The sequence below is a fragment of the Chiloscyllium punctatum genome, chromosome 4, assembly GCF_047496795.1.
Source record: "Chiloscyllium punctatum isolate Juve2018m chromosome 4, sChiPun1.3, whole genome shotgun sequence".
NCBI classification, from domain to species: domain Eukaryota; kingdom Metazoa; phylum Chordata; class Chondrichthyes; order Orectolobiformes; family Hemiscylliidae; genus Chiloscyllium; species Chiloscyllium punctatum.
This window is the reverse complement of record NC_092742.1, coordinates 74,655,334-74,669,323: the sequence shown is the minus strand read 5'-3', so window position 1 is coordinate 74,669,323 and position 13,990 is coordinate 74,655,334. Positions and strand designations below refer to the sequence as shown.

At 41.2% G+C, this 13,990-nt stretch overlaps 1 protein-coding gene across 11 annotated transcripts in view; it reads left to right on the top strand.

The window, feature by feature from the left end:
* meis2a (Meis homeobox 2a) overlaps positions 1-13,990 on the top strand; it is a 117,002-nt gene that overhangs the window by 46,916 nt on the left and 56,096 nt on the right. For all 11 annotated transcript variants that reach the window (XM_072569033.1, XM_072569037.1, XM_072569032.1 and 8 more), the window contains one exon: positions 6,030-6,175. In XM_072569033.1, the coding sequence (XP_072425134.1) occupies positions 6,030-6,175 (146 nt within the window). The remainder of the gene's footprint in view (positions 1-6,029; positions 6,176-13,990) is intronic.

The window sequence follows — 13,990 nt, the reverse complement described above, 5'->3', positions numbered from 1 at the left end:
CATCCAGGTAAGTGGGGTGTGTTCCATCACATTCCTGATGAAGGGCTTTTGCCCGAAACATCAACTCTCCTGCTCCTTGGATGCTGTGCTTTTCCAGCACCACACTCTCTACTGTATTCCTAACTTATGCCTTGTAGATGTGGACAGGCTTTGAGGAGTCAGGGATGTGTTACTCACTGTAGCTGCTGATCTGCTCTTGGAACGACTGTGTTTATGTGGTAAATCCAGTTGAGTTTTTGATCAATGGTAACCTGCCACAATATTGATCATGGGCGATTCAGTGATGGTAACTCCATTGAATATCAAGGGATTAGATTTTCTCTTATTGGAAATGGTGATTTCCTGGCATTTTGTAGTGTAAATATTATTTGCCATATGTCACCCCAAGCCTGGATAATTTCCAGATCTTGTTGCATTTGCACATGGTCTTCTTCAGTACCTGAGGAGTCACAAATGGTGCTGAACATGATGCAACCATGACCAAGTGTCCCATTTCTGACTTCATGATGGACGGAAGGTCACTGATGAAGCAGCTGAAGGTGTCTGGGCCTGGGACACTACTCTGAGGAACTCCTGCAGAGATGTCCTGGAGTTGAGATGACTGATCTCTAACTATCATGACCATTTTTGCGAGGTATGACCCCAACTACTAGGGAGTTTGCCACCTAATGCCCATTGATTCCAGTTTTGCTAGGGTTCCTTGATGCCGCACTTGGTCGAATGCAGCCTTGAGGTCAAGGCTGCCACTCTCACTTGATCTCTGGAATTCAGCTGTTTTGGCCATATTTAAACCAAGGCTGTAATAAGTTCTGGAGCTGAGTGGTCCTGGTGGAACCTAATTTGGGCATCACTGACCAGGTTATTGGGTCCAGGTAGGGCCTCTCAGTTTCTGACCTCATTACATCTATTATATATTATTGTCAAAGATTGTCAAAAAGAGTCCAGTGCCAATATGCAATCCCAGAATTCTTAAAAAAAGGCATGTACCAATGTGGAAGCCATGGTGTGCACCCCATAAATAATAATATTTCCAGCATACTTGGGTTCACCAATTCCATTCACAGGATTAATATTGCTGAAATGCAATTAGAATCAATCACCTGGATGTCACAGATTCACATTCCACATTATAGTCACTACGTCCAACAAGTACACCAGCATGTCGTGACCTTAGACCAGTCACAAACCATGGAATCAGTCAAATATCTGAGACACAAAAGAAAGTGCAGCAGACTATTCAAGCAACACTTGCAGAACTGAATATGACAGAAGAATGGTGTACTTCACTTTGTTCTGAATTAGTGGAACTAAGGTCTTAGCTCTTTGCTGTGGAGAGCAAAATGAAAGTTCAAGAGGAAAAAGCTTAGCTACTAGCTCATGATAAATCCAGTCCATCTCTTAGAAGATGAGTGCTTAAAGGGATACCTGCATGCAGCTCACAAAGATGAATGGAGAGCTAGGAGATAAAGAAATGAAGTCGAGAGAACAAGCTGTGGATCATCAATCCAATGAAAGGACTGCTGATTTACAGGCAGATCAAGAGCAACTCACATATAGAACAGATCAGACTCTGCAGGAGCCTCTACAAAAACATTGGTTTGAGTTCAAAGTAATTCCGGAGAAAATGGCAGACCTGCAAATGCAGGTGGAGGTGCAAAGTACTACAAGGGACTATAAATTACTCATGATGCAGTCTTTTCAGGGTGACTCTATGCCACCCTGGTGAAATAAGTCAAACAGAACACAGGGGAAACCAAAAAAGGTACTGGGACGACAGGTGGAATCAGCAAGCACTACAGCAGCAAAGGAAAATGTAAAGGAAACAGTAGTTGAGAGGCCTGATAGGTACTGCAGCATGTTGTGAAGGAGGAAATGTACTGGACTAATTGAAGGCTAAAGTTTTAAATCCAGGGTATGAACACAAAAACTTCAAAGTAATCTTCAAGTGCTTAGGTGACAAAACAAGTAAATGCCACTAATGTTCGAACCACTCGAAACAGGAACAAAAATAATTTAGGAGCTCATCTGGAATGAAACTTAACCATAGTACGTCAGGATAAGCAACTTTTGGGACTGCGACAACAATCCAAAGGAAATTAGCTTGACAACACAAAAAGAAATGACAGGCAACATCACTGATAACTGTGGAAATCCACAGCATCTTCAGAGATAATGAGATCTGGACTTATAAGCAAATTACTTAGAAGTTAGTGTCTCATAGATTCAGTTTTTAATCTGTATAGTTAAACTTTCTTTCAGAAAGAAGAGGGATTTAGTATACATACTGTGCCTTTAGGAAAGCTTATTTTTAAGGACTCTGTGTTTCATGCATGTACAACGTTTCGAGCCTACCTGATAGTTGACGACCTTGTCATGGAGCAGAATACTTGGCTGTGAAAAAGGGAGGACATATTAGCAGCATTTGCATGGAAGGTGACATCAACACAACAATGCAACAAAATGGAGAAACTATGAGACTAGAGTTCTTATAGCATGTGGGCGGGGAGGAAGTGTAGCCAAAGGTATTATCTGTGGAAGTCAACAAGCTTAGACTGGACTGTAATGTTAGGCATATCTGGAACGTGTCTAGTTTTCTTTGCTGGACAAGTGAGAACATTTGCTGTATTTCAAGGACAGCTCTAATGTAGCACGTTCATGAGTCATTGAGGCCACATTTATGACCCTAGATATAAATAAGTGGTGAGAAGACCGTCAGAAAGAAATTTGCATAAATAAGTAGGTGAGGTGTGCTGCATTGCTTCATTGGAAACTGAAGGTGAAGCTTAAAGACAGGTGTAAGATGTTAATTTTTTTTATCCCTTACATGTTTATATTATGATCTATATTTGCCTAATTTGGTTTAAGTAGTAGCCAGTACATTTTGTTTACCATTTAGCAAGAGTCTTTAGGCTCAGTGTTACTGGAGTCTTAATCCTGCCTAAGCATGAAACAGCAATGGCTACAGCCCTGTTGTATGATGTGTTGTGAATGAAGCCGCTTTCTGTCAGTAACATGTGGTCTCTTCACTGGAGAGCCCTGTGTAAATCCTGAGTAAATAGAGGGAGCCTAACAAAAGATGAGCCCCTGCAGCTCAGAGCATTTGGAGCCATTTGGGGGTTGAATGTGCTAAATGCTGCTTATACCGCCTGAAAAGTTGAGGAGAAAGGAACATAAAATCCCTTTCTCTCTCTCTCTCTCTCTCTGCTTTTGCCTGGGGTGGCAGTGGAGGAGGAGGGGTTGATGGTGGAGGAGGAGGGGTTGGTGGTGGGGGTGGAGGGGGGGTGGGGGGTGGGCGGTGGGGTTGGGTTGCAAGGAGAGGGAGGTTGTTTTGGCCAGGGAAGCCTGAGGTAAGCCTGTAAGGAGTGATTTCTTAGTGCTCCTTTGAGTGTAAAGAAGGTGGTATGGGTCACTGTCTCCTCTTTAACGTAGGAAAACCCACGCAGTTCGTAAATGTTGCATGCAACAAAAGCAAGTGCAGCTGTTATGCAGAACTCCAGCCCAGTAGGCCATGCCCTGCTGAATATCTGGTCACTTAAAAATAAATCTTTCAAAAATTCTATGTTAACACAGAGGGCATGCAGCACAGCAGGATGGAAAGAGAGCTTAGTAATTAGAGGTTCAGGTACTGGCTGTTCCAGGCAGATTGGGAAGTATTTTATGTAACAATACTTTGATAAATTTTAACCCATGCCAAGACTGTGATATTATCTTATAGAAAAAAAATTATTGTTTCAAAAAAATTCAGTAAATTGTCAATATGTTACATTTACCACACAGCTAAAAAGACCCCACTAATGTAGGATCTGATATATTTTCCATTCTATTAAATTGATGGCCTATTACAAAGGGGTTATTTGAGATAAAGGTTGATCCAGCTAACAATTTCGACAAATACTAAATCCTAACACGTTTATTTTTATTAGTTCATTTTCCTTCTTCCTCATCTTATTTTCTAATATGCACACATACTTCTGATGCCAGCCTCTTTTTTTTAGGCATAGAATATTCCTCTCCCCAGGCACAGCTTTCCAAAACTGCCGTAGGCTATAATGCAGCACCTCAGATCCCTAAGGCCCAGTGCCTGGCTCCTAATAGCCACTCTCCATCTGTGTCACATGGACAGATGATAAGACATTTCCAGTTTCTGTTTTGGAGTGTACATCCACACAGGTTAAAATGCCATAGTTGCCAAGGAACAGTCATAAACCATTAGCATTTGGGAAAATTTGCCCTGCAGCATTCCTTCCTGGCATTGTGGAAGCATGGTGTAAATCACCAGCCCTCTGCGCTCGGCAATTGTAATGAGGCTGTGTGAATGTTTCTGGTCCAGCATCATTTTCATGATTATTTCCACCTTTTTGGCTCCCCGTCATGATTCACGTTCACAGAGAGGTAGCAAAAGTTAGTAGTAGATGAAGGGTTGTGCACTGACATTTGTGCAGATGGAGGGAGCTGTGCTGCCTTGGGGCTGGGTGGCTGTAATGAAGTGGCTTGTCAGTCTGTAAATACTGGGGTCGCCTCTTCGACGTGATGGAGGGTATCACATTGCAGTGAAAATGGAAACGTCAATAAAATTAATCTGCCAACTCTTTGCTGTGGTTTTTTTTAGCTTCTGCGGCTAGAGAAGTAGAAAAAATTAACTTGCATAAAAGTTGCCAAGGAGAAGGCCTTTGTTTAACCTAAGTGTTCGGTGCCACCTACCCTCTGATAATCAAATAACTAGAAGACAGTAGTAGAATTAGCTTCTGCATTTGTAACATTCCTCAGGAAGCTATGCAGCTCTGGCAATGCTGAGTCCTAAGTTTATTGTTTTAGGCTTTTCTGAACAAGGTTTTTACTTAGCATGGGATTTATGGCATTTACTGCTAATGAATGTCTATTCTTAAATTACAAAACCCACAGTCTCCGTGCAATTTCCAGATGTCCTTCCAGGACCTCAGCTTCTTAAACATCAGCAGGGAGCATAAACTCTACACTTCTCTGTTTTCTTCTTTCGTGTGGCTTTAGGCTAATGATGTGCAAGAGAAAAACATAGCCATTGAATAAAAAAAAACTCGATGCTGTTTCAGTATCCTTCATTTATTTTGCATTTGATTATACTTTGGGTCCTTTCTTTCTTCTTTCTTTTTAATGTTATTGGTTCAAATATTAATGGGGAAATATGGTATATATAGGTGCTCTGATTGATGCCTCTCAAAAACAGGAAGACAAGCACGTATGAATTTTAAGAAAGTACGAGTCCAGGATTGCCTTGGTGCAGAGTTTTTTTAGATACATAATTTAGATGCCCTCTAGGCAGGCTTTCAAGGCATTTTTGCCTGAGGGTAAAGAAAAATAACTATGACTGTTAAAAGTAAATGATTTTTGCTAATGCACAATTAATGCAAGGAAAGGCAGAACAGTGGTGAGAGCGGATGGAGGTAACTCCTGATTTAAAGAAGGCACCTTGCCTTGATATGTACCAAATCCTCATAAGTATGAGAGTCGTAAGCAGTGATGCAGGGAGACAGAGGGTGTCATCCCATACAGATGCATTGGGGGAGGGGTGCGCTGATGAACTGTGGTCTGTTCTGTGCAATGAGCCATGATATAGTTACTCTCACCTTATGCAAAATCCCTGTAATGTTCAGACTTGTTTTAAGTAATCATCTACGTTTAGTTCAAAAATCTGCTCCTAAGCCATCCCCTATATTTAAAGAGCAAACTGAAATCAAAACAAAATTATCGTTGCAGTTTTTAAACCGAGTATAAATTTAGTTGACAGAGTACGACTTCTCTATGTCAAAAGCATGGCAATAATTGAATTAATGATACTTGTGTGTTCATGTGAAGTTTATCAAAACAGGATTGGGAGATGTAGTGCCTTGCATTAAATATTTTTCACATAACAGTCCAGTATTTTAATGAGAAATGTTATCAGCTTGCATTATCCACAAATCAGCGTGAATCAAATTTGATTGCTTTTGCTTGTTATTTGCAGAATGCTCACCATGTGTAAATTTTTGCTTTCCTTTGTTCTGTGATTTCAGGTGATGGGTTAGACAACAGTGTGGCCTCACCGGGCACAGGTGACGATGATGACCCGGATAAGGATAAAAAGCGACAGAAAAAAAGAGGCATTTTCCCCAAAGTAGCGACAAATATTATGAGGGCATGGCTCTTCCAGCACCTCACGGTATGTACAACATAAAGAAATTCTATGTTGGTTAACCCTGATGTTGATTTAAATGCTGTCTAAAGTTCGAGAGAAAATGTTTCTTTATTTTGGGAACATTGCATTTTGTGTCGATTTTCAACTCTTTTTGGTGTGCTTGGCAGTACACAAATATGAAACGTCAAGCCTTGCTCAACATTTAAGATTTTGTTTTGTTTTTCTCAAATATTTTTTTCTGAACATCACTTTATGAGAGAACATGGCAGGAACTTTGGATGTGGAGTGCTAGTGTTGGACTGGGTTGGAGAAGGTCAGAAATCACACAAAACCAGGTTATAGTCCAACAAGTCTATTTGTAAACACTAGCTTTCGGAGTGCTGTGAGCTAAAGATAGGTGGGAACCAAAGTGGGCAAACTGCCAACCAGTTTGCTGTCACCATCCATTGCTTGAGACATTTTGGGGTGGAATGGGTACCTGCCTTTAAATAAATATTGGATATCAAGTTAAGCTGATTAAGGGGTCATTTAAGATCTCTTTTGCCTTGCACACTGGAATTGTCCTGTCAGTGGCACGTCCCACAAAGCCATCCAAAACAGATAGTCTTATGGTGGGGCTATGTTTCATTTTGCTCAGAGACCACCCAAATCACATCATGGTGCTTGAGCCATAGTTATGTCCACTGAGTGAGTTGTCCCATCCATCATCATGACCAAGCAGCCGTTAAAATTTTTTTCAAACCTGCTCTGCTGAAGACAGCTCCTTTACTACTCCTTTTGGCAATCTCAGACAGCGGGGCTCCTGATGAGTCATCACTGGATGGCGATCTGTTGGCCCTGTGGCCCCAGAAAACTGCCTGCTCCTCCATCTTTAGTGGTCACTGTTTGGTCAGTCCAGTCAAAATGGATGTCAGCTGACAGCTTCCAACACAGTGTAAGGTCCACATTTGACCCAGACGTGAGGACCTGAACCAAAGTAGAAATGTTGCCCCGTGTTTCTGAATAAAACAGCAGAATTACACTCGCTGACCACATGTATGTGGTCTTCAAAACAATGCTGTCTGTTCTGACCATTAGAACATAAGATATAGGAGCAGAATGAGGCCATTTGTCCCATCAAGTTCAGCCCAGTCATTGCTGATATATTTCGCAACCTCATTCTCCTGCCTTCTCCCCAAAGCTTTTGATCCCTTTACCAGTCAAGAACCTATCTATGTCTGGCTTGAATACATGCAATGACTTGACCTCAAGAGCCTTCTGGGGCAACAAGTTCCTCAGATTAATTATTGTTTGGCTGAAGACATTCCACTTCATGTCAGTTCTAAACAGTCAGGCTTTCAATCTGAGGTTACTCATTCCATCTTTTTTTTATTATTCGCTCTTGGGATGTGGGCATTGCTGGCTGGCTAACACTAATGGTCTCCTACTGATGAAAACACCTCCACGACCACTATATCCAGGACTGTCAGTATGCTGCAAGCTTCAATCACATCCTTCTAAAGTCTAAGTACATAACCTGAGCCCTCAACTGCTGCTCATGTGAGAAGCCCTTCATCTCTGGGACAATTCTTGTAAAGCTCCTCTGGACCCCTCCCATGCCAGCACATCCTTCCTTAGATAGGAGCCCAAAACTGCTCACAATATTCCAGACCAGAGTACAGCCATACATTTCTGCTCTTGTGTTCTAGCCCCTCTTGAAATGAATGCTAACATTGCATTTGTCTTTCTAACCACCAACTGAACCTACATGTTAACAGAATCCTGAACTAGGACTCCCAAGTCCCTTTGTGCTTCAGATTTCCAATACCTTTATCCACTTAGAAATTAGTTTCTGCCTCTAATCTTCCTATCAAAGTGCATAACCTCACACCTCCCACATTGTGTTCCATCTGCCACTTCTTTGTCTACTCTTCTGACCTACCCAGCTCCTTCTGCAAGCTCTCAGCCTCCTCAACACGAACTGTCCCTCCACCTATCTTTGTGTCATTTGCAAATTTAGCAAAAATGCTGTCAGTTCCTTCGTCCATCGTCCAGATTTCCAATGTACAACGTGAATAATGATGGCCCTAATGTTGACCCTTGTGGCACTCCACAAATTGCTAACTGCCATCCTGAAAAAGACCTCTTTATCCTTACTCTCTGCCTTCTGCCACTCAGTCAAACCTATATCCATGCCTGGACCTTACCACCAACACTACGGGCTCTTGTCTTATTGCTGATTGTAATGCAAACAGAGCTGAAAACGTGTTGCTGGAAAAGTGCAGCAGGTCAGGCAGCATCCAAGGAACAGGATGCTGCCCGAAACATCGATTCTCCTGCTCCTTGGATGCTGCCTGACCTGCTGCGCTTTTCCAGCAACACATTTTCAGCTCTGATCTCCAGCATCTGCAGTCCTCACTTTCTCCTATAATGCAAACAGCACTGATTTCTGATTTAGTTTCATTAACCTCTAAAAAACAACTTTCAGATAACTTTATTATAGTGGTGATCTGAAAGCGGTTTATAAAATCACAAAGGACTTAGGTAGCCAAGGTCTTTTCCTCAGGGTAGATAGGATCCAAAACTAGAGGGCATAGGTTTAAGGTGAGAGAGGACTTGGGGGCAACTTTTTTGCACAGAGGATGGTGCATATATGAAACAAGCTGCCAAAGGAAGTGGTAGAGATGAGTACAGTTGTGATATTTAAAAGACATTTGGACAAGTACATGGATAGGAAAGGTTTAGAGGGATATAGGCCAAACTCAGGAAAACGGGACAACTTCAATTTTGGAAACTTGGTTGGTATGGATGGTTGAGCTGAAGGGCCTGTTTCCATGCTGTATATCTCTATGACTCTACTTACTAGGTTACTAACTATAGCTATAGTGAAAGGAGAATCTTGGATGTTAAATTTAGTTTTCTTTCACTAAATCCAATGGAGAAATCGAGGTTTTAAGGAAATAAGGGCTATGGGGAGAGTGCGGATAAGTAGAGTTGAAGTGCCCATCAGCCATGCTTAAAGGCAGAGCGTACCTGATGGGCCGAATGGCCTTACTTCCACTCCTTTGACTTATGGTGTTATGGTCTTATTCCAAACTTGAGATGATACATGACTATGTCTTAGGTTATGTTTCACGGTGACATTAAAGTATCAACATTCTAAACATAAGCAAAACCAATTTAAGTTTATTGCATCAATTTTAAAATGCCAAGGAATTGCTAATACTAGAAGCTACAAACATTTACATTAAGGACCTTGTTCTTTGCAAATAAAAAGAACATATTCACATTTAGTGCCTTTTCAACTGAACAGGAGATTGGGGTTTAGCCATTCGTTGGTGCATTCCTAATGGCAGTGTTTTGACCAATTAGAGTTGAATTGTTTGAATTTGAGCAAAGGCCTGACTGTTACTTGGTGCATTCTCCATGGCAACATCTCTACCAATTTCAGTCCAGTTGCCAAGCAATCCGCACCCTCCTTTCATGCAGTGTGACTTGCTGTTCCCTTGAGATTTGGTATTTTTGTAATTATGTCCTGATGAGTGCAGAGTGAAAAGTTTTGATAGCATTCTCCTTTTCAGTAATATTATAAAGATAATAAAGCTTTGTTAAATCCACTTTGGGGTACAGTCTAGAAGTAGGGAGCAGAATTTCAAAATAAGGAGAAAGGCTGAATTTTTCCATAAAGAATTGACACTTATTTTGGTGAGTTTCATAGAGGGTTTTTCTCTGTGAGGCCGAGTGAGTTTTCTCACTTCCCAAAGTTTGCCTCATTATCTATGCACTATGCTTTCAATGACTTCCTACCGCAGGTGAAAACATTGACCTCTGGAGGGACTCCCAGGATTCCTGGCTCCATTGTAACTTTAAAGCCCAGTCTTGCACTGGGTCAAGTGCTGGCAATCCGCAAATGCTGTGTGTAGTTTCCACAGTTTGTCATGGATATGTTGGAGAGAGAGAAATTGACTCTCCACTTTGCCAACAGGGACCTGGAAGGTACTGGCAGATGAGAGGTTCATGTGACCACTGCCCATTAAGCATTTCTTGAGATGTTGGTGACTGATGCAGGGCTGGAGGAGCAAGCGGTAAGCTGGAATTGCCAAGTTGCCACTATGACCTCCATGGTGGGAATAGTTACCTCCCATTTCCTCTCTGGTAAGTGGGAACATGAGAAACTCTGTGTCAGTGAGGTAATAAAGAGGAATGCTGATTCATGCAAATGGGCAGCTCACCACTCACTAGCAAGAATCTTTCTCATTGTTCATTACATCTTTCTGAAATAGGACTTTTTGCTCTCAACGTCAGGAGTCTCCTTGCAGCCAATCTCATATGACTCTCTCAAATTTCTCACTAGTGCCACATTAGTTATTGTTTGGGAAGGTAAAAATGGGGAGGAAATTCTTATCTCTGGGAGTCATTACTGTTTGGAATTCTCTCTCCCAATGAGCAGTGAAAGCATTTCAATATGTTCAGGGCTGAGTTTGGCAGATTTTTGTTTGACAGTGGAATCATTGGTTATGAAAGTCAGGTGGGATCATGGGATTGAGGCTAAATCAGATCAACTTTGATCTTAGCGAATAGACTTGAGGGGCTTCGGCTGCTGCTTCCTATGCTTTTCTCCAGCAAGGGTTCAGCCAATAAGCTAGATTTTGGCTGTTCAGTTTCTGACTCAAATAAAGTAATCAACTTTAGAGGCTGGGGTACGGTTTGGGTAAGAGAATGGATGCAGTGGTTGAGTGCCACATGTGGTGTCATGGGTAGCAGCTGTTGATATTTTAATTAAGGATCTCTACCTGACTCCATATACCTTGATGTAATCAGAATCAATGTTTCCTGCGGGTACATTCTGTCATGGCAAGTATCAGCCTCTGCATTTCAGGACCTTTCCTGTACAGTAGTTTTGTAGTTGTAACGATGCTGAAACTGTCAGCAATGTTTGTCAGTATCCTGTGAAACTGAAAACGGCATCTGGCATCCATGGATTCACGTTAAACACAAATATGTCTAAGTTGTACTCAGGAATTGCCAACTCATTCAGAGTTCAGTTTTCCTGCAATTCCTGCAGACAGCACACTTTAGAAATCACTGAACTAATAAGAACTTGCACTTTTATGTGCAATATTGCTGTTGAACTCCCTCTGAAATGTTATGCTTTGTTAATTAAAAGTAACTGGCTGTTTAATGGCATAACTATGGTTGAAGAATCTCCCCGGACTGTAAAAGCTAGTTTTATATTTGTGTAATGTGAAATGTTTCCATATCACATAATATCATAATGAGTATGTAAAAGCACTTTCTTACAAGTATGTTTAATATTTCACCTTCTAATCTGAACAACACAATGTTGCATTCACTTTCTGCGAATTTTGTAAAAGCAATGCCTTCTATATCCTGGTTTGCTGTCTATGAGAATTTTTCACTGTGATAGGTTTCTTGCCTTCTTGGTAATATCACTATTGCTGGAAATTTCCTTGATTTGGCAGTTGGTTCAGAATAACGTTGAGAAGGCTGATTAAGTCTCCTGGACCTGATGGTCTACATCCCAGGGTACTGAAGGAGGTGGCTCTAGATATCGTGGATGCATTGGTGATCATTTTCCAATGTTCTATAGATTCAGGATCAATTCCTGTGGATTGGAGAGTGGCAATTGTTGTCCCACTTTCTAAGAAAGGAGGGAGAAAGAAAGCAGGGAATTATAGATCAGTTAGTTTGACCTCAGTGGTTGGAAAGATGCTGGAGTCAATTATAAAGGATGAAATTACAACACATCTGGATAGCAGTAACAGGAGAGGTCAGAGGCAGCATGGATTTATGAAGGGGAAATCATGCTTGACTAATCTTCTAGAATATTTTGAGGATGTAACTCTGAAGATGGACAAGGGAGATCCAGTGGATGTAGTGTACCAGGACTTTCAGAAAGCCTTTGATAAAGTCCCACATAGGAGGTTAGTGAGCAAAATTAGGGCGCATGGTATTGGGGGCAAAGTACTGACTTGGACTGAAAATTGGTTGGCTGACAGGAAACAAAGAGTAGTGATAAATGGCTCCCTTCCGGAATGGCAGGCCAGTGGGACCAGTGGGATACCGCAGGGATCAGTGCTTGGACCGCAGCTTTTTACAATATACATTAATGATATAGGTGATGATATTAAAAGTGATATTTGAAAATTTGCTGATGATACAAAGCTGGGTGGCAGGGTGAAATGTGAGGAGGATGTTAGGAGATTACAGAGTGACCTGGACAGGCTTGGTGAGTGGGCAGATGCATGGCAAATACAGTTTACTATGGAGAAATGTGTTGTTATCCATTTTGGTGACAAGAACAGGAAGGCAGATTACTAAATGGAGGTAAAGGGGCAGTACAACAAGATCAAGGTGTTCTTGTACATCAGTCAATGAAAGCAAGCATGCAGGTACAGCAGGCAATGAAGAAAGCTAATAGTATGCTAAACTTCATAACAAGAGGAATTGAGTAAAGAAACAAAGAGGTTCTTCTGCAGCTGTACAGGGCCTTGGTGAGACCGCACCTGGAATATTGTGTGCAATTTTGGTCTCCAAATTTGAAGAAAGACATTCTGGCTATTGAGGGAGTGCAGCGTAGGTTCACGAGGTCAATTCCCGGAATGGCGGGATTATCTTACGTTGAAAGATTGGAGCGACTGGGCTTGTATACCCTTGAGTTTAGAAGACTGAGAGGGAATCTGATTGAGACGTATAAGATTATTAAAGGGTTGGACACTCTGGAGGCAGGAAGCATGTTTCCACTGATGGGTGAGTCCCGAACCAGAGGACACAGTTTAAAAATAAGGGGTAGGCCATTTAGAACAGAGTTGAGGAGAAATTTCTTCACCCAGAGAGTGGTGGGTGTATGGAATGCTCTGCCCCAGAAGGCAGTGGAGGCTAAGTCTCTGGATACTTTCAAGAAAGATTTGGATAGAGCTCTTAAGGATAGTGGAATCAAGGGTTATGGGGATAAGGCAGGAACAGGATACTGATTGAGGATGATCAGCCATGATCATAATGAATGGTGGTGCTGGCTCAAAGGGCAAAATGGCCTAATCCTGCACCTATTGTCTATTGAAATGTGAAATCCTGCTGGATCTTTTTGTGTAGCTTTATTTAAGTCATCCTCGAGTTCTGTAACTTCACTGCATATCACAACGTTTGAGACCCTGTGACAAGTTAAAGCTTTATCTGTAACCAAGATGAGGTTGTCTCAGTCAATTCAGTTTCATTAGGTTTTTTTTTGTTTGGGATGCTCTCATGTTAGAGGAGGAGGAACAAAGCTACTGGTTATCTTTAAAAAGGGAACATATACATTAAATAGTAAAATATAATGAATTGAAGGGCTGGCTACATACAATGTTCTGAATGTGAAAAAAATCATTTGTTATAAAGAAGTGGGTGCTTTGCAAAATGTTTTTACTCAGATTCAAATACCTTTATTGAAAGCGTGTGTCTTCTGGAAAAAGACTACTGCTTTCAATTCGCCAGGAATTGCATTACATTTATTCTTCTAGTTAACATGTTTCAATTTTTGCAGTCTAGTTTTAAATTGAGAATACTTTCAAAAAGTGATGATTTCCAACAAGTTATAAGATGTGATTTGAAAACAGCAAATTCATTTTTTACATGCACGTTTAATATAAATATCTATGACTGCCCCATAAAGAATTGAAATCCTGCTGAAATCAGAGCGTTTTAAAAAATTGTTTCCATCTGATAACGCACAGATTCAACTTCTTTGTTTAGCCACAAAGGTAGGTTTTGATGCAAACTAAGAAGGGAGTGTTTGAGCTGCTACAATGTCTTTGTGTGCACTTTAAGCTGGGAGATGTTTCGTACAGTATATGAGTTCAG